The 25,156-nt window shown below is 39.4% G+C and overlaps 1 protein-coding gene across 2 annotated transcripts in view; it reads right to left on the bottom strand.

Moving 5' to 3' along the window:
* Positions 1–22,733, bottom strand: part of LOC135086029 (pyridoxal phosphate phosphatase PHOSPHO2-like) — a 200,965-nt gene extending 178,232 nt beyond the window's left edge. The window contains exons 1-4 of one of the 2 annotated variants that reach the window (XR_010260266.1): positions 22,358–22,733; positions 16,544–16,732; positions 3,661–3,882; positions 2,629–2,934 (exon numbers count right to left, since the gene is read on the bottom strand). Coding sequence is in view for 1 of the 2 variants with exons in the window: in XM_063980801.1 (XP_063836871.1) it covers positions 2,785–2,934; positions 3,661–3,882; positions 16,544–16,732; positions 22,358–22,501 (705 nt within the window). In the remaining variant the exon portion in view is untranslated. Of the gene's footprint in view, positions 1–309; positions 2,935–3,660; positions 3,883–16,543; positions 16,733–22,357 lie in introns of those variants that run through there. The other variant, XM_063980801.1, reaches the window with a different exon arrangement.
* Between the last annotated feature and the right edge of the window lie 2,423 nt (positions 22,734–25,156).

The following is a 25,156-nucleotide window of genomic DNA, read 5'->3' as shown; positions in this document are numbered from 1 at the left end:
TTGTAAAAGTTAAAATAAGATGGTGCTTCCCAGCCTTAAACATTTTCTGTTTGGCCCAAAGGTTGACTGGAAGAGAATGCCATAAAATATGGTTGTTATGAAAAATCCGCCAGATGGCAATACGTAGACGCAAGGTCCAAATGCTGCATGATTGGTTATTTTTGACATGACATTGACAGATATGTCAAAATCCACCAATCACGCAGCAGTCAGACCCCACATCCACATCGTGCCATCTAGCGGATCTTTCATACGCGAAAACCCTCATTGATGGAAAAATAACACAAGCAGTACATATTAATATTTTTTTATTCAGATCACAAATTAATATAAATAAGTACACGAGGACTTAGCCCACGATATCAAGTTAAAATAATTTAATACTAAAAATAATTGACTATAAATTAACTAAGTTTTTTAAATGGAAGAAATTAGTAGAAAAAAACTGACAACTTTTTTATCACTAGCTGTGCCTGCAGCTTTTTTTAAACAATTTAAATAATTAATTAAACTTTTTATTTAAAAAACAATGTAACAGTAACCCTGACACAAAAACATTAAAAATTGGGACATTACATTAAAAATCTGAATTGTTAAAAATAAGAAAATTATACGAGACTTTTACAAAACAAAAAAGTTGAATTTTGCTTTAAACATATTAAAAATGGACGGAAATAAATTGTAATGTTCTGAAATATCAAAATAATGTCAAACAGTACATAATAATTATAATACATTCTTAGAACCAAACTTACAATATTTAATTTTCTTTTATAACATTGAATGTGTTGGAAGAATATTAATTAATCTAGTTAATTGACTATTTTCTGCTTTTAAGTACAGTAGAACGTCGATTATCCGAACGCCGATTAACCGATCGGTCCTAAGCGTAATATAAAAAATTAAAACCAAGTAATTTTTGATTTTTTTGTTGGAATTCGGATATATTTCAACTGAGCGTTATTGTAGCAGTTCTACAATAACGCCAAGTAGAAATATATCTGTTTGTTAAACTAATTAAAGTTTATTCTATGTGTGACAGTTGGTTTTTCTCTAATACCAGTCTATGTCCGATTATCCGAATTTTCGATTATCCGAATCGACCCCGGTCCCAATTAATTCGGATAATCGGCGTTCTACTGTATATCCTACTGCTTTAGTTACCGTAGTATCTGAGTAATTTACTTTTTAAGTGCTACTAAAGTCCGGTCGCCGAGCAGATAGAATTTCGTACAATGACCCCAAGCTACCCATCCTTATCGCTCGCGCGTAATTATATTGGTGTCGCAACTGTGCGACGAGCGGCCGCAGTGAGTGTGCGAGCGCGACAGCAAGCGATAAGGATGGGTAGCTTGGGGTCATTGGACGAAATTCTATCTGCTCGGCGACCGGACTTTACCATTTTTTACCTAGAAAAATCATAATATCCAGAGCTGATAAGACCACAGAAAATTATTACTTCTGTGGTTTTACCAGGCAGGGCGGTTACCGAGGTTTTTTATTGCTACACTGGGCAGAGAGGCTCGATGATTTATTTATTTTATGATGATACATTGCCTTGGAAAACAAAACCACACGTGGACCAAAACAGTAGTCAGCGTCAAATAGTTTGTGACACCCAAAGTGGCCAAAAAGTGACAACACAACCTTATTCCAATGAGGGCTATCGTTTTAGCGCTCACCAGTTAGCGCCACTGTAGAGTAAGGTCCTGTCACTTGCTAGTAGCGAAGACAGTGGCGCCAACTGGTGAGCGCTAAAGTGGTAGGAGGACTAACGCATTTGCACTCATCAAGATGGCGCCACTGTAGAGTAAGGTCCTGTCACTTGCTAGTAGCGAAGACAGTGGCACCAACTGGTGAGCGCTAAAGTGGTAGGACTATCGCATTTGCACTCATCAAGATGGCGCCACTGTAGAGTAAGGTCCTGTCAATTGCCAGGGGTGCCAACTGTTAAGTATAAAAACGATAGCCCTCATTGTAACAAAGACGTGTTGCGAACTTTTTGGCTACTTTGGGTGTCTCGAACTATTTGACGCTGACTGTACGTACATCATAATTTTAGATTCAAGTTAAAGTAGTAACCATTTGGCAGATCAACTGCCTCAAAGATAATGATTTCTCCCAATGTTGTTACTTTAGTACAACCCGGTCAAATTTACTGCGCACCTCCCCTCGAAACGCATTCGATATCGACTGTGTGAAAAAGTGACATTGTGTGACGGATTCTACAGCGCCCCTTCACCAGATCGTCGGTCCACCTAGTGGGAGGCCTGCCCACGCTACGTCTTCCGGCTCGTGGTCGCCACTCAAGAACTTTCCTGCCCCAGCGGCCATCAGCTCTACGAGCTATGTGCCCCGCCCACTGCCATTTGATTTTAGCGATTCTGCGGGCTATGTCAGTCACTCTGGTTCTCCTGCGGATCTCCTCGTTTCTGATTCGATCACGCAGGGAAACTCCGAGCATAGCACGCTCCACCGCTCTTTGGGTGACCTTGAGCCTTCTTATGAGGCCCATTCTGTTGAAGGTCGCGGGAGGTGCCTGGATGCAAGCGGCGCAGGACCGGTCTTTGTGGATATCCTTGGGGGAGGCTTTTGTCCAGCAGTGGACGTCTTTCGGCTGAAACGAACAGCGCCCCTAGCGGAAACTTTCAAGAACTAAAATCTTCATATATTTTTTAACGTAGTCGATATCGAAAGCGTTTGACGTAAACTCACACTACGCCACGAACGATGTGACGTCACAGCCAGGTGCACAGTTACTTGTAAAACATCACTAACTACAAACTACACAATCTTCCCCGGGAACAGTTCCCGGAGGATGGTATCACAGTGCTCCCAAGGGACCACCTTGGCTTTGACCTGGGGAGTCGGCGAGGATAAGGTCTTCTTGATGAGGTCGTCCAAGGGATAGCCGCGGCGCGGGAACACCACGGCCTGTGAACAAAAATCTGAATTAATACATTTATTTTCATTTTATTATGGATGGAAAACGATGGACAGGTGGCCATAATATAAAGGTAGCAGGAAGGCGTTAGATGCAGGCCGCTGCCAACGATTCAATCTGAAAATCATTGGGGAGGTAAGATTTAGTACGAAAACTACAACAGCGCCTTTGTGAACGTGTCGTAAAGTGAACGTAGTATGAGAAATGGTTGCACGAAACTTATTTTGAGAATCAAAATTGTCACGTTATCGTTTAATTCGAAGGTTGAGTATCGAATATTGTCGAATACGCAAACGGTTCGATGACGAAAGTTGTTCATGCTAGAGGTACAGTAGTGGACGTCGGAAATTATGAAGGAAAACAGTATTTTGCTAATTTATAAGGTGGCAAACCTTTATGAAACAATGTGCCATTTTTTGTAATAATACTATTAATTGAAAACTACCTATTTAAGTACAAAAGAACATTCGTTCGTAATATTATATTGCATCAATGTTATATTGTGACTACATGCGCCAGAGTTGCACAAGTTTGTAGAGAACTGGGCACAGATCGTCTGGCGCAAATCAAATCAAATCAAATTTCTTTATTTGCGTAATTCCAGGTACATAAGTGGTCTTACATAGATTTGGTAGGTTTCGACAACAAACCGCTATAATAGACTTTTAGATTTATCGCGCAAGCAAATACAAATGATTGTATTATATTTAACTTACATGCGGAGGTAGATTCGTCGACGGACAGTAATCGTTTCTGCCATCGCCGCTATACATGACTCGTGCATACGGCGGCCGACCGCTGCAGAACTGTGCTAGCGCCAGAGACTTGCACAGGTTGGACGGACAGCGGGCACAGGCCGTCTGGCGCATGCACGGCTCGATGTACAGACGGCCGGCCTGCCAGAACGCGCGGTTGGTGATCACTGAAGTCACGGCGTCCTGGAAAGATGGTGGAGAATATTGAAATATACTTACTTAATTTTGTAACTTTTGAAAAATAATATAATCACTAAACGGACTGCATTTAAAAATGCTTTAGGCAAGTCTTAGGTACAGTTAGAACGTATAATTTTGAAAACTTCGCAATTTATTGACTTGTAAAAATACCTATACTAGGATAAGTACAGCTTTTATTCTAGGTTTATCAACATTAAACTTTTTAAATAATAAATTGGTTAGTTTTCTTGATAAATTTAAAATTCTATCTAACTCACAATATGGTTTTAGGAAGGGTCTCTCGACGCAAGATGCCATTTTAGATCTTACTTCAGTAATAGTCAAAGAGGTTGACGGAGGCAACAAATGTCTTACAGTCTTTTTGGATCTTAAAAAGGCTTTTGACACCGTCTCTGTGCCTATTCTTGTGCGCAGGCTTGAGGATATAGGAATAAGAGGCACTCCACTCCTACTATTTAAAAGTTACCTGGAGGACAGAACCCAGGAAGTAAAAATTGACAGCTTCATCAGTGAAAAAGCAACAGTCAACTTCGGAGTCCCGCAGGGAAGTGTCCTCGGCCCAACACTCTTTTTAATATATATAAACGAGTTATGTAATCTCCGGGATGTTGGGGGGAGGATTTTCTCCTATGCGGATGATACTGCTGTGGTGTTTGCTGGCAACACTTGGAATGAAGTTCTTGTACGGACTGAGAGGGGCTTGAATATCATATTCAACTGGCTCAGAGATAACCTCCTAACATTAAACATCCAGAAAACTAATTATATTTGCTTTACTCCATCTAACAAATCACAACCTAACAGTAATTTTCAAATAAAAATTCACAATTGTCGAAACCCTGGTAACTTGAACTGTACTTGTCCCCCTATAGATAAAGTCAATCAAACCAAATATCTGGGTGTTATACTTGACCAGCGACTTAGTTGGTACCCACACATGGAGCTCTTAATCAATAGAACCAGAAAGCTCACTTGGGTCTTTAAGTCTCTGAGACAGGTCATGACAAATAAACTAAATAACAAAATCTACATAGCCCTAGCTCAGTCAGTACTTACATATTGTATCCCAATCTGGGGTGGTGCAGGCCAAACCCACGCTCTTGAATTAGAAAGAGCTCAGAGATCCCTCATCAAGGTCATGTATTCTAAACCTTACCGTTTTCCTACGGATAAATTATATCAAATTAGCGGTCTACTTACAATTAGGAAACTTTATATTTTGAACCTTGTACCGAAATGCCATAAATCTTTAACTCATGTCGACCTTACCCACAAGAGAAGGAAAGATGCTGTTGCGCCTGCCCCCACAATACGTACAGTTTTTGCCACAAGGCAATATTTGAGCCAGTCTGCCTTTGTTTACAATAAAATTAATAAATTACTGAATATTTACCCAATGATAACTCATACTTGCAAGGAAACCTTAACTAAATGGTTATATTCACTTAATTATGAGGAGGTTGAAAACCTACTAGTACGAATTATTTAAACAAATTTCACCACTAAAAACCTAACTGTAAAACTCACCATCACGAACACGATCCCTGTATGCAGTACATACATTTATACTGATCCCAAGGAACCCACTCCGTAGGGCATACAGGACGGACTCGTGACAAGACACATATTTGAACATGTTCATATTATTCATGCTTTAACGAATACATATACTACACATGGTAGCGCATTTTCTTACATAACTTTTCAATTCCTATCATTGAAGGTCCGAAAATATTTCTCATACAATTTGATATCATAATGATCATTCTTCATAAAAAAATTAAAACCTACATATTTAAAAACATAATCATTGATATTCATAATATCACTAATCATACACTTAGTTTTTACTAATATTTGTTTTCATATATTTTTCTATACTAATGATCGAAACTCATAATCATTCGAATAAATAACTATAATATTCATAAATATGATGTATCCTAATATTTGTTTTCATAAATTTATTACTCATAAGTGTATTTATCCATATTATTGAAAATCATGATGTCAATATTCGTATTAAATCGTATTTTAACATTAAATTCATTTGAAATGGTCCAAAACAGGCAATATTTTGTGCCACAAAACTAACGTGACAGAAACGAATCGCTGCAAAACCGACTCCACGTAGTCTTGTCTGCCCTACCCCTAGAGTGTAATTTAAAAGCCGGAGGCGCGGAGGGAGGGCAGCCCTCGCCCGCTGTAACGAGGCTCAGGCGCCCGGGCGAGCTGGAGCGGCTGAGGCTGGTCGCCGAGGCGCCGAAGGCGCCGATGGCGATCCAAAAAGCCGAAGCTGCGGAAGCAAGCGTGGGTGCCTGAGCCTCATTACGCAAGGGCGGAAGGGCTGCACATCCCGCAGCGCCGGAGACGAGGAGATACCAATGCATGCTGCATGCTTGCTTCCGCAGCTTCGGCTTTTTGGATCGCCATCGGCGCCTTCGGCGCCTCGGCGACCAGCCTCAGCCGCTCCAGCTCGCCCGGGCGCCTGAGCCTCGTTACGCAAGGGCGGAAGGGCTGCACATCCCACAGCGCCGGAGACGAGGAGATACCAATGCATGCTGCATGCTTGCTTTCATGCTGCATGCTCTGCATGCTTATCTACTCTATTAAATTATACATGATTTTTTTAAAGATACGATTATGTCTGTTATAAAGTAAATTATTCTGAACAACAACATTATGAGTTGAAGTATGTTCTTAGTAACAACATTATTAATTAAAACAATAAGATCAATGAATGTTATGAAGAAAAAAGATCTGAAAATAAAAATTATGTTTTTTAAATGGTTCTTGGTAGTAACAGTATTGATAAAAAAATTATGATTACTAACTGTTATGAGCTCCGATGGTAGTAATAAAAATGTATGAATAAAAAAAGTATGAAAAATAAAATTATGAAGAGAGATTATTATGAACACAAATCGGTAGTAAGACAAAGAATAGGATTTAGAATTTTATGTGAGCCAATATAGAACCACTACACATTCACACCTTCACACTCACATTTACACATTCACACTTACACACTCTCACTCACACTCACACTCCTACACACAACCACACATAACGAGCATTATCCTATTCTTTTCTTTTTTAATATCATTATCTATATCACTATCATTAAGCGTCAATCTTTCTATGTCAATGAATGAGAGTCAGTAATCTACCATAACTTATTACAATTTACTGCTGTAATTTTCTTACATACCAAAGTGAATGCTTACTTAGTGAACTAATACTCCTAGAATTAATTAGAGATATCCTAATGGGAAGTAGCGAGTTATTCCCAATACAAGTGTCTCTGACTACTTACCGGGAAGACTCGGTAATTAACTCTGTATACTGTATTTTTGGAAATAAATGAATTTTTATTTATTTATTTATTTAAACATCGCAACCGCGTAAAATGGTTGATAGGGAGATCCTTTGATTTTATGTGTAGTTTATACAAAAAAAAAAAAGGTCAACCATCAACTTTAACTATCAATTGTGTTACACTGGCCTAGAAAATGTTTCTATTATAAAGGATCTAGGCCTGCTTATCGATTCTAAGCTACATTTTGATGTTCATATTTCTACTGTTGTGAGTAAGACATTCCAGATGTTTGGCTTTGTTGTAAGAGCTAGCAGTAACTTTAAAAAGGCATCAACCTATCTTCTTTTATATAAATCACTGGTCAGGTCTCAGTTGGAATATGCAAGTGTCATCTGGAACCCTCTCTACGCTAAATATGTAGATCAGTTAGAACGTGTGCAACGCAAATTCCTTAAAACTACTAATTACAAATGTTTTCATGCGAAGTCCTCTTATGAAGTACTGTTGCAGAAGTTCTCACTCGCGTCGCTCGAGGCTAGGAGACATTCTTTAGACCAAGGTGTATTGTTTAATATTTGTCAAAATAAACTTGACTGTAATGAACTAACTAATCAATTGCATTATCGCGTCCCTAGCCGGTCTCAACGTATCCGTGACACTCATGTACATCGTTTATTTATGCCCAGATCATGTCGAACTAATGCCGGAAAGCGTGCCCCACTTCATCGTCTTATGGAGTCATACAATACATATTTTGCAGATATAGATTTGTTTAAACTTACGCCAATAGCTTTTAAAAAGGAAGTACGTCTTAAATTAGAGGAATTTATATCTTAATTTAATATACTTAGCTACCTGAATTAAACCTAAGGATTGTAAAATTTATAATTTTATAATTTTGTTAAATTTAGTATTCAAATTTTGAACAGTAAACTTAGTGGATTTTCAATAGTAAAACTGATAGATCTCATTTAATTAAATTAAATTCATTGTTTAAATCAGAATATTGTTATAAAATATTATTATGCTGTGTTAACTGTCTGACTGTTTATATAAATAACTCTGTTCACTTGGAAAATTCCAATTTAAATGATTTGTGGGAATGAATAGAGGTATCCGTGGCCGTGGGCTCCACTGATTGTTCTGTTCATTTCCATAAATCAGCTAGTAGTGCAAAGAGGCAAGGCATGTTTGTAAGATGGGGATAGCGGTGCGGGTTGTACAATAACTAAATGTCTATGTATAACTTTACTGCATATCTGAATTGTACAATTGTTTGTTATCCTAAATAAAATAAAATAAAATAAAAATATAGTTTATACCCAAGCCAAGTTAGCAACACTGAAACCTTGCGCTGCTGGAGAAATTGCTATAATTTTGGCAGTTTTTTTTTTTTCGAAAAAAAAACTTGAGAACAGTTTTTTCAGACATTATTAAATTTTGTGTATTAGTACCTATAGGTAAGTAAGCCTACTTTTGTAAAACTAACCAACTTAATCACAGCTTACTACAGATTTCATCACTATTTAGATAGATTATGATTTACGTGAGATCACTTCTACACCCATGACGTCACGCCCAATGACGTCAGGCATCACGAGCCATCACGTGTAGACAATGTAAGTAATTAGAGTACGGTCGGCAAACACGAGAAGGACCATCCAATTTGTGTGTTTACGATACTTTTGCTAACTCTACAATCTACATGGCGGCGTCCTTATAAGGTCAATGATTGGATACAGAATCACTGGTACCTACATAAATTCAAATTTTATAAATAGCGCTTAACTTAGTGCCTGAGGTATGGAAGCGGCACGGGAGGAGTTTTGTCGGCGTGATTAATATACATACCTCTACAAAATTACAGCTCCCTTGTGCCAATAGTTTCCAAGCAAAACCTCGGACAGACAGACAGACATATCGAAACTATAAGGTTTCCTTGTCAGGACTACGAAACCCTAAAAATGGGGATGACTGTGATTGAGTGACTATTGTATGAGTGTCCTGTCAGAACGGTCCTGCGCTGCCCGCATCCAGGTTCTTCCCGCGACCTTTACCAGATCGTCGGTCGACCTGAGGCCTGACTTACGTCTTCCGGCCCGTGGTCGCCACTCGAGAACTTTCCTGCTCCAACGGCCATCGTCTCTACGAGCTATGTGCCCCGCCCACATATAATTGTTATAGGCTACTTTAATAGATTAATCCTTTATGGACGGTTAAGTTAATTAATGTTGCGGGAAGCCATTGAAAGATTTAATAGTGACCAGTGCCGTAACTAGGGCGGTGCCAGCGGTGCCCAGGCACAGGGCGCAGACCCTGGAGGGGCGCAGAAATGACCCGACCAGTATCTAGTTTTGTTTCATGCATGGTAGTTAGTAGGTACATTTTGTTTTATTGCGAATATGGTGTAGACGCGCCCTCTGTACTATCTAGATCTATATGGAATTTTTCAAGCGATCTTGAAACAACAACACTTGTAAAGGTGGTTTTATATTTGTTTGATGTGTCGTGACGTGACGACGCGTCAGAACGGTGTCGGTTTCATACATTTAGTACTAGCTGGTGCCCGCGTATTTCGAACAATATGTTTATAAATTGTAGCCTATGTGTTATTCTGATGTATAAGCTATATTATTGTAAAGTTTCATTAAAATACATTCAGTAATTTTTGCGTGAAAGAGTAACAAACATCCATCCATCATCCATACAAACTTTCGCGTTTGTAATATTAGTAGGATGGTAACGTTCACACTAGTGCGTAACGTGTTGTGTTGTGATGGCTTATGTATAGAACCGATACAGTTCTGACGCGTCACGTCACGACACATCAGATAAATATAAATCCACCTTGTCTTGCTCGCAATATTACATACACAAACAAAAGTACCTATACCGTAACTATGAGACAATTTCTGTCTATATTCATTTGGAGGGCGCCACTTCTAACTTAGAAGTTCTAAGCAAATCTGTCAATCTAGCTGAGGAGATGTACATATAGTTCACGTTACGCTGTCATTGCTGTCAGCCACATTCATTGGTCCTCCCTTTATCTTTGATTTTATTCATTAACTACGTGCGGCGTTACTGACGCACTAGCGTGCGAGAGATAGATAGAAAATTTATCGTTCGACAAGAGTGAAAAGGATGACTTACAAAACTAAACGATTCACAAACGTTCCATTCTGCCGCGCCGTCCCACCCAATGTTCGGGGATTCCCCGATACATCGAGAATCACGCATTCAGATAGCCGCAGTGTTGCCAGAAGGTTACTTTTGTAACCTTTTAGGTTACTTTTGAACTGCATTGGTTACTTTTAGGTTACACTAATAAAAAGGTTACTTTTAGGTGATTTTTCAGAAATTGTAGAATTAACTTTTACAGATTATTCAGTAAAAAATATTAATAGTGACAATTTAAAAATTATGTCATAAACTGCATTTAAACATGATTTTGATTTATTATTTGTTATAAAGAGTTTTAGCCAATGTTTTTCGATAGTGAAACGCAAATCCATGAAACGTTTTTATACGACCGGTCATTTTTCGGTCTTCATGGAATGGTCAAAATTTCGATTTTAGGTAAATGATTGATGATCAATTGTATTCATTTTCCATCCATGAACAACCTTACACAATCGCTCCGCACCCCCCCCCCCCCCCCCCCCTAGAAGGTTACTTTTTATTCAAAAAGGTTACATTTTTTAATATTTCTGGTAATTTCTGACAAGAGCATTTTTCAAGGGCGCAGTTTTGAAAGCTCGCACCGGGCGCATAAAAGGCTAGTTACGGCACTGATAGTGACCTACATTCACTACGAAATTATTGTTTCAACCTAAAATCGTTCACTGCTGGATATAACCGCCTCTGTGGTCTAGTGGTTAGACCACCTGCTTCAAACGCAGAGGTCCCGGGTTCGATTCCCAGTGGGGGCAGAATTTTCTGTTCGGTTTGGTTGGTGGTAGGGCTTGCTCCAAGTCCGCCTGGCTAGCTACCACCATCTTACCTAAGTATGTCGCCATAACAACAATGTTAACAGCATTGTTGTGTTCCGGCAGTTAGAGGTAAGATAGCCAGTTCCTCTGTGGTTGAGGATTCCGGGTGAAGCTCGCTTCCACCTTCGGCCTGATCGTCACTTACCATCAGGTGAGATACAGGCCAAGAGCTTCCTCGTTGTGGATAAAAAAAAATAGGCTTCCCCCAAGGATTATCAACCATAATTTTTTAGCATGACACACGGCCTCTTTTACGCAGTCGGGTAAAAAACAATGCCACGTGCCCGGGGGATGTTATACAACAAACCCACGGGGAATCACCATTGTTCTCGAACAATCATCATTCAATAATGACCCGGTGATTGTGAGAATGTGACACGCTGGCAGAGCAACAAAAACATTATAATGGCGGAAATGTCAATATTTTTATTGGAAACTGGACAACTTACATCACTCTGCGGAAATTTACTCCTTTCAATCACAGTATAATGTCACAAGTACTACTATTAGTCCAGTCAAATTAGACATGAACCCTGCATTAATTCGCATACAGCTGAAAATTGGTACGAATGTTCGGAGCACCATTATGAATTAACTGTGAAAAGTCCCCATCGATCCGAGGTGTGCTAAAAAAAAAATTCAAGGTCAAACTTAAAAAATACGGGTTTTTGAGATTTTCAGCCAAACGGTAAGTTTTATCACAAAAATATGTATGACAAGGTTTAAGACCATACAATTATCTATCAAAATTGTCTATACACTTTCTCCTAAGAGTCAGCGTTTCTGAGATTCGATGATCCGAAGAGTCAAAAAAGTGTTTTCTTCATAACGGTCTTACACATAAATCCAATGTGATATCGCCTCGTGCCTCGACTCAGCATTGTATCATGATGTGTTGTCGACGTCGAATATAAAATGATCAACCTCAATGTCGTCTGTCATCTTTAATTATCGAAAAATGGGTGCAACTTTGACGAAGGACTGCACCGTGAGTTTCTAAGATACGAAGTTTTCGTGTCTATTATGTTTAAGAGCTCTTATATGCACACGTTACTACTCTACTTGTAACTCTATGGTCACTCTTTTAGCCCGACCAAGTTAGACAGTCCAGGTTATAATAATTCGCATAGAGCTGAAAATTTGTGTGAATGTTGAGAACACCATCCTAAATGAAATGTCAAAAGTCCCCGACGATCCGTCATTTAAAAAAAAAGTTCTCGAAGTCCCAAGTTTTTTGCATTTTTTGGCCAAGTAGTAAATTTATCATAAAAATAGATAAGAAATAATAGTAGATCATAAAATGATCTATTAAAATTGTCTTTACCCCTTTTTCCTAAGAGTCACCGTTTATGTGGTAACGATGCAAAAAGTTGGAGAATTCGCATTCTGTTAACTACTCCAAAAGTCCACAACTTCAACTGTATTAAAATAGTTTTGAATTGAACAGGATAACAAATACATCTTAAAAAAGGCCTACTGGGAAAACCTGGTAAATAAAATACGCCAAATAACCCTCATAGGTGTTGTGGAAACATGTGCATATAACGAGAACATCAAAACTAACTTTTTGAATCGTTCTACCTCATAATCGGTGACTCTTAGGAAAAAGGGGTAAAGACAATTTTAATAGATCATTTTATGATCTACTATTATTTCTTATCTATTTTTATGATAAATTTACTACTTGGCCAAAAAATGCAAAAAACTTGGGACTTCGAGAACTTTTTTTTTAAATGACGGATCGTCGGGGACTTTTGACATTTCATTTAGGATGGTGTTCTCAACATTCACACAAATTTTCAGCTCTATGCGAATTATTATAACCTGGACTGTCTAACTTGGTCGGGCTAAAAGAGTGACCATAGAGTTACAAGTAGAGTAGTAACGTGTGCATATAAGAGCTCTTAAACATAATAGACACGAAAACTTCGTATCTTAGAAACTCACGGTGCAGTCCTTCGTCAAAGTTGCACCCATTTTTCGATAATTAAAGATGACAGACGACATTGAGGTTGATCATTTTATATTCGACGTCGACAACACATCATGATACAATGCTGAGTCGAGGCACGAGGCGATATCACATTGGATTTATGTGTAAGACCGTTATGAAGAAAACACTTTTTTGACTCTTCGGATCATCGAATCTCAGAAACGCTGACTCTTAGGAGAAAGTGTATAGACAATTTTGATAGATAATTGTATTGTCTTAAACCTTGTCATACATATTTTTGTATTATTTGTGGGCACACAATGTGCCCTGCCCATTGCGACTTCAGCTTACTATTTTAGGTATGAGGAAAACCAGGGATAATCTGATACAGAAAGTTATTTTAGGAGTGGAATAAGGATAACAGGTCATTTAGACCCCAAAGCAGAAGCACGACCTGTTCTAATTCACCTCTGGCAAATGGAGGGTTTGGTCTACACACCTCACGCTGGCCAGACAGGTTGGGGAGGCCTGATGTTCGCATATTTTGCCCCTTAGTCAACTTTCTAGGGAAGAACCATAACTTCGAAGTTCGAACTCACCCTATATGCGGGTCCAATGACAGTTTAACTTTCCCCCGGGACAAACTTGACCTTCACTGGTTGGTTATTGGCGGTCAAGCTGTAGATCCTGGCTACACAGGAGTTGCAGCGGTGGGAACGAGAGGTGGGAATAGTCCCGTTTCTAGGGAAGAATGTGGTACTATTTATCTACCAATAAGAATTGGTATTATAGCGCAAATACTTTATGCGGAAAATTGTACAATTCGAAGCGCTACGCGCTAGCTCGCACACCGAAGTATGGGCGACACACGGATGGGGGAAGGAAAAAGTAATCGAGATGGTGTTCACACTAATATATAGTCCAGTCAAATTAGACATGAACCCTGCAATAATTCGCATACAGCTGAAAATTGGTACGAATGTTCGGAGCACCATTATGAATTAACTGTGAAAAGTCCCCATCGATCCGACGTGTGCTAAAAAAAAAATTCAAGGTCAAACTTAAAAAATACGGGTTTTTGAGATTTTCAGCCAAACGGTAAGTTTTATCACAAAAATATGTATGACAAGGTTTAAGACCATACAATTATCTATCAAAATTGTCTATACACTTTCTCCTAAGAGTCAGCGTTTCTGAGATTCGATGATCCGAAGAGTCAAAAAAGTGTTTTCTTCATAACGGTCTTACACATAAATCCAATGTGATATCGCCTCGTGCCTCGACTCAGCATTGTATCATGATGTGTTGTCGACGTCGAATATAAAATGATCAACCTCAATGTCGTCTGTCATCTTTAATTATCGAAAAATGGGTGCAACTTTGACGAAGGACTGCACCGTGAGTTTCTAAGATACGAAGTTTTCGTGTCTATTATGTTTAAGAGCTCTTATATGCACACGTTACTACTCTACTTGTAACTCTATGGTCACTCTTTTAGCCCGACCAAGTTAGACAGTCCAGGTTATAATAATTCGCATAGAGCTGAAAATTTGTGTGAATGTTGAGAACACCATCCTAAATGAAATGTCAAAAGTCCCCGACGATCCGTCATTTAAAAAAAAAGTTCTCGAAGTCCCAAGTTTTTTGCATTTTTTGGCCAAGTAGTAAATTTATCATAAAAATAGATAAGAAATAATAGTAGATCATAAAATGATCTATTAAAATTGTCTTTACCCCTTTTTCCTAAGAGTCACCGTTTATGTGGTAACGGTTCATGTCTAATTTGACTGGACTATATATTAGTGTGAACACCATCTCGATTACTTTTTCCTTCCCCCATCCGTGTGTCGCCCATACTTCGGTGTGCGAGCTAGCGCGTAGCGCTTCGAATTGTACAATTTTCCGCATAAAGTATTTGCGCTATAATACCAATTCTTATTGGTAGATAAATAGTACCACATTCTTCCCTAGAAACGGGACTATTCCCACCTCTCGTTCCCACCGCTGCAACTCCTGTGTAGCCAGGATCTACAGCTTGACCGCCAATAACCAACCAGTGAAGGTCAAGTTTGTCCCGGGGGAAAGTTAAACTGTCATTGGACCCGCATATAGGGTGAGTTCGAACTTCGAAGTTATGGTTCTTCTCTAGAAAGTTGACTAAGGGGCAAAATATGCGAACATCAGGCCTCCCCAACCTGTCTGGCCAGCGTGAGGTGTGTAGACCAAACCCTCCATTTGCCAGAGGTGAATTAGAACAGGTCGTGCTTCTGCTTTGGGGTCTAAATGACCTGTTATCCTTATTCCACTCCTAAAATAACTTTCTGTATCAGATTATCCCTGGTTTTCCTCATACCTAAAATAGTAAGCTGAAGTCGCAATGGGCAGGGCACACAATGTGCCCTGCCCATTGCGACTTCAGCTTACTATTTTAGGTACGCAGAACTGACGGCCGATGGGGCAGCAAGGTTTTAGAGTGGAGACGTCCACCCATAAGGTGGACCGACATTGTAAAGGTAGCAGGAAGTCGCTGGACGCAGGCCGCTACCAACCGGACAACATGGAAAGCATTGGGGGAGGCCTATGTTCAGCAGTGGACGTCCTATGGCTGAGATGATGATGAAAATATCAATGCTATTATAGCAATTAGGAAGGCAATTGGTAATAAATATTTCACGCTATATTGGCATAGTTCTTAATACGTGTGATTGTTTTATAAATACAACAATGGGAGCTATTCTGGTTCCAATTGATATACAATCGACTGCACATTAAACTGAACAATTTCATTGGAAAATCGCCCCTATGTACACCTACATAGAATACCACAATATTTAGCTTTCTGTGCCGTCCGTAATATTTAAATTAATTTAACTAATTTTGGCACGAGCTGCTTGAGACAGTTTCTTGGCACTGGTTAGTTTTTATCTATTATTTTAAACAAAGAAACGGAATCGTGGTTTCTATATTTTATTTTATTCATTGATTTTTATTTCCACAAGGACCGACGACCTCATAAAGGTGCCGTAGCAGGAAGACGCTGGATGCAGGCCGCTACCAACCGGGCGATGTGGAAATCATTGGGAGAGACCACCTTACCTAAGTCTGTCGCCATAACATAACAACAATGGTAACAGCGTTTTTGTGTTCCGACATTTGGACTTATGATAGCCAGTTCCTCTGTGGTTGAGGATTCCGCCTAAACTCGCTTCCACCCTAGGCCTGATCATGTCTTTGGACCAGGTGAGATGCATACCTACTAAATTAAACTTTAGTCCGGGCTTCTTCAAGGCATGAATAGGTGTCTCATGATCAATAAATATCAGGTGTGATTGCGGTAAAATGCCTGCCTTCTTCTGCATAAGAAAAACATTTCTTGGGATAAACATTCACTTAACTTACCTCTAAACCATGCACCTTCAGCCAATGCTTCACAAAGACGCTATTCGCGTCAGTCACCAGCAGAATGTCCCAGCCCTCAGCAGCCAGGGTCGACAGCAACCGCTCCATGCCAGGGGTGGGCTGCATGGAGCCGATAGAGTCCAGGATGTCGTCTTGGTGCAGCCCTGCTGAGTAGGCGTGCTCGAATACCTGTGGGATTATTATGTGGTTAACTATTTAATTGGAAAGTTGAAGTCCAAAACTTACGACTACTTAGACACCGTAAAGAAACCAATATAATGTTGACTTAATATTCATAATGTAGGTACACGTTTCGGAGAGCCGAGGAGAAGTGGCGGAAGAAACTCTGTCAGAGTTTATAATAAATATTTTATCTTTATCTAGACCAGTGTTTTTCAACCTGTGGGTCGCGACCCCCTGGGGGGTCGCAAAGCGTCTATAGGGGGGTCGCGAGAGGTCGTAAAAACTACCTTAGCAAAAAAGCCAGAGAAGTTTAAAAGCTAGATTTATCCGAAATCTAATTATGCAAATGCATAAATGTTGTATAGATTGAAGAATTCGGTCCCTACAACATCTTTGTAAAAGGCATGAAAAAAAAGCGGACGGTCGGAGGGTCGCAAAAAATTTTTGCATACTAGGGGGGTCGCGTCATGAAAAAGGTTGAAGAACACTGATCTAGACTAAAGAAATAAAGTCCATGATTAATTTTACGCAATGTAAGTTTTGTTGTTTTGTCTACAAAAACTGAAATGATTTTGAAAATCTTATAGCAGTACCAGAAGCTTTATTATTCCTGAGTGACTTGCATACTAAGCTAAGTAAGTAGATTATCTTTCTGTGACAAACTGAAGAACGGAAGAAGAAGCAAGTGTTTTAAACAATAAAATACCTTTGATTAACTAGATACTAAGATTATGTCATTGACTACATACGAGTATATCTAAGTTACTACTTTTTTATGCAGAGCAAGGCAGGTATTTGACCGCAACCGCACCTGATCTTCAAGTGAGATGCTCAGTCTCGTTTCAGCCAAATGACGCCCACTGCTGGACAAAGGCCTCCCCCAAGGTTTTCCACAATGAACGGTCCTGCGCTGCCCGCATCCAGGCTCTTCCCGCGACCTTTACCAGATCGTCAGTCCACCTAGTAGGAGGCCTGCCCACGCTACGTCCTCCAGCCCGTGGTCGCCACTCGAGAACTTTCCTGCCCCAACGGCCATCGTCTCAACGAGCTATGTGCCCCGCCCACTGCCACTTTATTTTAGCAATTCTGCGAGCTATGTCGGTTACTTTGGTTCTCCTGCGGATCTCGATTGGTTCACGATCCTGATTCGATCACGCAGGGAAACTCCGAGCATAGCCCGCTCCATCGCCCTTTGGGTGACCTTGAGCCTTCTTATGAGGCCCATAGTAAGCTCAGTCTAGGATGGTAAAAATCTGCCCTGTAAGTGGCTATTCAGACTCTCGCCTCGTAGAAACTTTCAATGAAAAATGTGCGTTTCTTTCGCCCTTCAAGTTATTTTAAGTAACTTGTGTATTTGACCACAGTTCAATTTAGATTGCGTTTTCAGGAAGCGATAATAAACTATTTTTGGACGAACTATTTCTACTCGAAGGCCGAGTTCGCACGTCATTCATATTGAGATTATAATGATTAAATTCGCTTTTGCTTTCCTTTAACCTTAATAAGGACGTGGGAATACATTTCCCACTATATTTTTAATCTTATATCGTTGCCTTAAGGTCTTTTAACCTTAATAAAAAAGTGGGAATATTGTTCCCACTAAATTTTTAACTTTATGGTATTGTCTTAAGGTCCAAATAACTTATACATGGTGAATTTGCTTTGTTCGTGTAAGGGTTAACATGGTCTTCTATTGCTAAGTTTAAACGTTTTTAAAGAAGGTTTTGTGTAGGTAAGATATGGACAACGTCAGGATAACAAATCTTGTGAAAAGTACAATGCGATTTGCAACAAAAATTAATAGCATCAGGTCTGCCAAAACTATTTTTTTTAAAACCTATTGCTAATACTAAACAATAGGTTCTAAAAAACTAATTTTCAGATATCAATCGGTCAACAATATGAAAATCATTGGGGGAAACCTATGTTCAGCAGTGGACGTCGTACTATGGCTGAAAGAAATGATGATGAGGTAGCGCATTAGGTAGGTCATCATCATCATCTTCTCAGCCATAGGACGTCCACTGCTGAACATAGGCCTGGGACCAAGGGCCCCAATGCTTTCCATGTTGCCCGGTTGGTAGCGGCCTGCGTCCAGCGCCCTCCTGCTACCTTTATAATGTCGTCGGTCCATCTTACATAGGTAGGTTCGTTCGTTTCAGACGAAAGACGTCCACTGCTGGACAAAGGCCTCCCCCAAGGATTTCCACAAAGACCGGTCCTGCGCCGCCTGCCTTGGTAGGTAGGTACATTTAATTATTTATTAAGTGCTTTATCGCTACAAATTCACATTTCTAGCTCATAGTTCACATAATGTTGCCTATTTACGAGTATGTAGCATAGCTGGCATTCTCCATCAGATATGTTAATGGAGCCCTGAAGTGTTCACGAGAGCCCGTGACACGCGAATAGGATGTGGCACAAATTGCTAGCGAAAGAACTTTCTTTCTTCTTTGTATTTAAAAATGTTACTAACAAATTAAATCATTTATTCAGTACTTAGGCCGTTTCCAGGGCCTGCAGGTAACGGCCTGCATCCAGCGCCTTCCTGCTACCTTTATGAGGTCGTTGGTCCATCTTGTGGGGTAAATAAAAATAGCTTGAATAATTTTCAACGCTATGTATCGTAGATCGTAAATCGTGTTGAATTCCGTAAGTCGTGTTTTCTCGAAAACACGAGCCGATTCGCGAAAAATTGGATTATCAGGAATATTGCGTAAAGGCAGTCATAAAAGGTAAAGTGCCATTTCAGTGAAATAGCGTGACTGTGAACTTGAATACACGTGATTGAATTCGAAGGATGGCTCATATCAGGAAAATTGTAACTTACCTACAAACATCATAAATGCGAAAGTAATATCATCTGTCTGTTACACTTTCACGTTAAACCACAGCAGAACCGATTTAATTTAAAATCTAGTAGACCTTTACTCAAACTACCCAGTTTGACCCGAGAAAAAACCGAATAGGTTTTTTTCCAAAAATTCCCGAAACCGCGGGCAAAAGGCTAGTACATACCCATTTGATAAATATTTAGGTCTGAGATTAAAATTAAAAAATGTGCGTTTAAAAGTGATTAAAATCGCTATATCTTATAACTAGCGCGTGCTAAAGTCAATGCCAAGCTCGCGGCCTCGACCGCTGGGGTCGAGCCAAGCTTCAGTTTCGCCTATTCGGCCATTCGTATTTTCACAATTTGGTAGAATAAAGGCACACACGAGTGGGGTTACGTAAAATGCTTACATAAGGTTAACTTTATAAAAAACTAACTTTTACCCACAGCTTCGCCCGCGTTAATTTCGGTCGGTCAAAAATGTCTTTATCTATCCATATTCTGTTTAAAGCCTAGATAATAAAACTCATAACACTCATTTACTTTTGCAAGTAGGTTTTTAATAAAAGGCACGTTTACACGTCCCAGTATTAATCCTACCACTTTAACAAAATTAATGTAGAGTTCTAATGGTGAAAGAGTTTTTCTAACCGGTCCAATACTTTCGTAGCCTATTCAATACAAACAAAAAAACAAATCTTTCCTCTAATAATATTAGTGTAGATTTCATTGTCAGGAGAAGTAGACACTATGAAATCACCTAAATAACAATAATAAAATTAGCTACCTATCGACTAAAATTGTCGGCAAACTGAATTACAAAGCTAGTAGGCGCAAATTGTATCCCATACGGCACAAATATTTGTCCGTTAAACACAAGACATTGTACCTAAGTCATTGATTTCAAAGTTTATCTGTTATCTATCTAACTGATTATTACACACTAGGCATTCCATGGGGAAAAAGAAATAGTCATACTTTCTGTGAAGGTCGCGGGTAACACCTGGATGCAGGCAGCGCAAGACCGTTTGTTACGGAAATGCTTAGGAAAAGCCTTTATCCAGCAATGGACGTCATTTGACTGTAACGAACTAACTCTTTCTGCGATATAAAAATTACTTTCTCATCTATCATCATCGTCATCGTTTCAGCCATAGGACGTCCACTGCTAAACATAGGCCTCCCCTAATGACTTCCACATCGCACGCACGGTTGGTAGCGGTCTGCATCCAGCGTCTTCCTGCTACCTTTATCAGCTTTCTTATCTATACAATACTAATATTATAAAGCTGTCGGACGCGCTAATCTCAGGAAGTACTGGTACCTATTTAAAAAGTATTTTTGTGTTGGATAGCCTATTTTATCGAGAAAGGCTTTAGGCTGTCTACATAACATCACCCTACAGGCAATAGGGGTGGAGCAGTAAAGAAAAATGTTGCAAAAACGGGAAATATTATTTTAATCATTCTCACGCGAGCGAAGCCGTTGGCAAAATTAGTATTATCGTAAATCTAGCCCCATGGCTAAGAGCATGTCTCAGGTTTGGGTTTACTCCAATAGCAGTTATACTTATTTGTATCCTACTAATATTATTATAAATGCGAAAGTCTGGATGTTTGTTACTCTTTCACGCAATAACTACTGAAAAGATTTTGATGAAACTTTACAGTATTATTGTTTATAACCCAGAATAACATTAGGCTATAATTTATGACAATCTGTGACAAGCTAAATTTCACGCGGGCAAAGCCACGAGAAAAAGCTAGTATTATCCCATGGCTAAGAGCATGTCTCAGGTCAGGTATGAGTTTACTCAAATAGCAGTTATGCTTATTTGTATATCAATATTTCCTTAGGTTATAAAGCCTATTTACTCAGGTTATGCTTCCTACACACTGCCCACAGCTTAGCACAGCAAATACAAACATTGGCACCATTATTATCTGAAATGGTACTAATGGCTTATCACTGATAAGGATTTGTAATTGCAAGTTCAGGTTTTATCACTTCCTAATGGAATCTGTGTATAATGTACCTATTCTGTAATGCATTGTTCTATTTTGATTAAGTGAGGTACCTTTTAACCCTTTTTAAGGAAGTGGGAACATAGTTCCCAGCATATTTTGAAGGTCCAAAAACAAGGATATTGGGGTCTAAGTCTATGTCAGGATTGCTATACTGATGATGATGTGACATCTAAATTGCTAAACAGATTTTGATTAATTTTTGTATAATGACACATAGGTCCTGGGATACATAGAAATAAGTCAACAAGTTTTTAAAAACCAACATTGATTATTAGTATATTGAAACAATAGTTTATTAATTTCTCTTTTACTATAAATTTCACCAATTAATTATTTCAAATGAGCAATGTGTACTTCTAGAGATTCATGTGAATTAAGATTTTTAGAGATTTTTAGCAATAACATTAAAATTTTACCATTTTTTTCATGTAAGTTACCAAAAAATTTAGCACAAGTAGGTACCTACCTACATAATAAATAAAAAATATCTACAAGTTTATGGTCTGAAATTTAGTGCCTTTACCTGTGTATTATAACAACTTACAAGTATAACTTACAAATGTACCCAACTACTAAAGAAATCTTCAAGCACCCAAAAAAATAAAAAAATGTTATTCTAAATGGACTCTGACTAATTATACCCAGGATTTCGAGTCAAATAATCAGGCATCTATTCCATATCAAGCTCTCATGCTTCTCTATGCAATGACCAAACGATAAGTTGAACTTTAAGCTCCAAGAAAAAGAAAATAAATAATAATTCTGACTTACATCGCTCATATAAGGCGTCCAGTCATGGTTTCCAGATTCCCACTCCGGAGGCGGCTTCCGTTCCCGCAATCTACTTATTATGGTGGCATCAGAATCCGCATCCACGATCGTACGGTCGAAATCAAACACGGCTAGCGAAGCCATCGCGATCTTTCAAACTACGCGCGAACTCCTCTCTAAGCGACGACTGGCGCAAGACTGACCAATATTTAAAGTTTTCAACCGGACGCAGCCAGAGATCACATTCTACCTCGTGCCTGGTGCGTGGGTGCTTGACGTAAAATATCTAAGTAATGCATAGCGGAGGTTTTTGCATGTTTTTTCTGGGAAACTGGCGAATTTTCAGCACCCACTTCTCTCAGCTGATTTGACAATGACAAAGATGACATTGACCTGAATGACCTGCCATTTTCACGGACATGTTTCGGATACACGTCAAAAGTTGGTGGCTTCGTTATTTTACCGGTATTTTAGTATTTGTTACTTTTGCGGTAAAATTAGATATTGCAATGTTTTTTTGTGATAAAATGGACAATACTTTTATCTAAAACGTACTGAGGGAAACCAAATCGTATGAAATCTATGGTGGTATCGTCAAGTAGACATTCTGTTCTGTTGTCATTGTTTTTGACATTCTAAGTAAACGTGTGTTAATGTTGTTAAACATTAGGTCGTTTGTTCGTTTGTTTCAGCCAAATGACGCCTACGGCTGGACAAAGGCCTCCCCTGTGGGTTTCCATAGCGACTGGTCCTGCACTTCCCGCATCCAGGTTCTTCCTACAACCTTCACCAGTTCGTCGGTCCACCTAATGGGGAGTCTGCCCGCCCACACTACGTCTTCCAGCAGTTTCAGCCCACCGAGGCTTGGTCACCACTATAGAACTTTTTTATCCCAACAGCTATTAGCTCTACGAGCTATGTGCCTCTATCGCTCACTATCACTTGATTCTAGAAATTCTGCGAACCAGGAAAAAAACAGTTTATGATTAAATAAAAATAATAATTACCGTTAATCTAAAAGTAACGGGTTTTGTGAATGTTATTTATTATTCGGCATGTGACGATGCACAGCATCTGGTGAGAGATGCGTCTACTTCCGGTGTAGTTTTTTACCATTTTATACCTTAAATTACGTCATTTCTGCAATTATTTAATAAGAATTGATTTGACTTACTTCCGTTTGCCGCCATTTTAGTCACCTGGGGGCGAGCTTGCTCGGAGTTTTTCATATAGCGTCTTTAACTTCCAAACTAGCAACATCGTAAGCAGAAACTCTGCTCAGATTTTTACTGAAATAATTTATTTCTCAACGTTCTTATACTAAGTTTAAAATTAAAAAGTGCAATTGACCGCGCGTGTGTGACCGCGAACGACATGTACGTGATGGTGGTTGGCGCCAAAGGGGACGAGTGTCTTCCGGACGACGAGCAGGTGGACCCAGGGCGTCGGATACCGGAGAAACTCGGACCCCGGCGAGATTCAAAACGGATGAAACGAGGTACGTGGGATTCTGATAGCTTTAACACTCTTTTCGATCAAATGAGCATTCTCGCGAATCTCTATATTGTATAAATAGATTGAATAACGTACCCACAACCATCTTATACAATTTTAACGGCGGCCCAATCAAAATACGTTGTTAGCATCACCACAATCGAACGATAACTCTTTCTGGTACGAGTTTCTTAATAAATACCCATTTAAAAAGGCTCATTGTGCTCATAAAATAAAGCACCTACAAATGCTTTACCACATCAACAAAGCACTTTAAACTACAACTATTAGTAGACTGGGTGGCCACCCCCAACACTGAGCCAGCTTACAGCTTGAATTATTAAATTCTAATGTTTTTTGCAAATCAAGAAGCTTAATAAGTATGAAAAAATGTGCTAAGTGCATCGAACATGTATACTTCTATTTTGCAACAACATATAAATTGTAATGTGACATGCAATAAACGTTTTTGAATTTGAATTTGAACATGTCACAAGCGTATCCTGGCTAAAATTCCTAATAAGCATTGTGCGAGGAGCACCCTCCCAGTGCTGGATTTTTGTTCGGCAAAATCACCCTGTGCTCGTACTGGTGATATTTAAAAAATAATCCGACCTTGGTTCTCTAGCCGGTCACTTCAAGCAAAATCAAAACATAATAATATCTTTATTTGCTTAGACTGATTAAATTAGTTCTTACAAATCGTCAAATACTAATAAGTAAGTAACCTTTACCTACACATCTTTATTATCTTTAAAGCAAATACATAAGCCTCAAAATAACTCCCTTTGATTTAGAACAAAAAGCCAAGGATTCCAAATCAGTCCCTTCAGGTCCCCTTGACGACCAATAAGTCAAATGACTTTCCACTCAGCAAATTCTACGGAGGCTGCCTTTGAGCGTATCTTAGGCAGTGGTAGGCGTCATCAGACTGCGGAGGTCAACCTGTTACCTGACAATGGTTCCAGGGATGCGTCTGCCATTCACCTCCAAGCCGGTGCTTGCCCCTGCACCTACAACGCCGTGCTTTATTCAGCGTCTCAACACTCTTGACTGTCTAGCGCTGACCAAATAAGAATAGCAAAGTCAAGTGACTTTCCACTCAGCAAATTCTACGGAGGCTGCCTTTGAGCGTATCTTAGGCAGTGGCAGGCGTCATCAGACTGCGGAGGTCAACCTGTTACCTGACAATGGTTCCAGGGATGCGTCTGCCATTCACCTCCAAGCCGGTGCTTGTCCCTTCAACGCCGTGCTTTATTCAGCGTTTTAACACTCTTGACTGTCTAACGCTGACCAAATAAACCG

Source organism: Ostrinia nubilalis, chromosome 30 (genome assembly GCF_963855985.1).
Source record: "Ostrinia nubilalis chromosome 30, ilOstNubi1.1, whole genome shotgun sequence".
NCBI lineage: Eukaryota > Metazoa > Arthropoda > Insecta > Lepidoptera > Crambidae > Ostrinia > Ostrinia nubilalis.
This window is presented reverse-complemented; position numbering and strand designations above follow the sequence as displayed.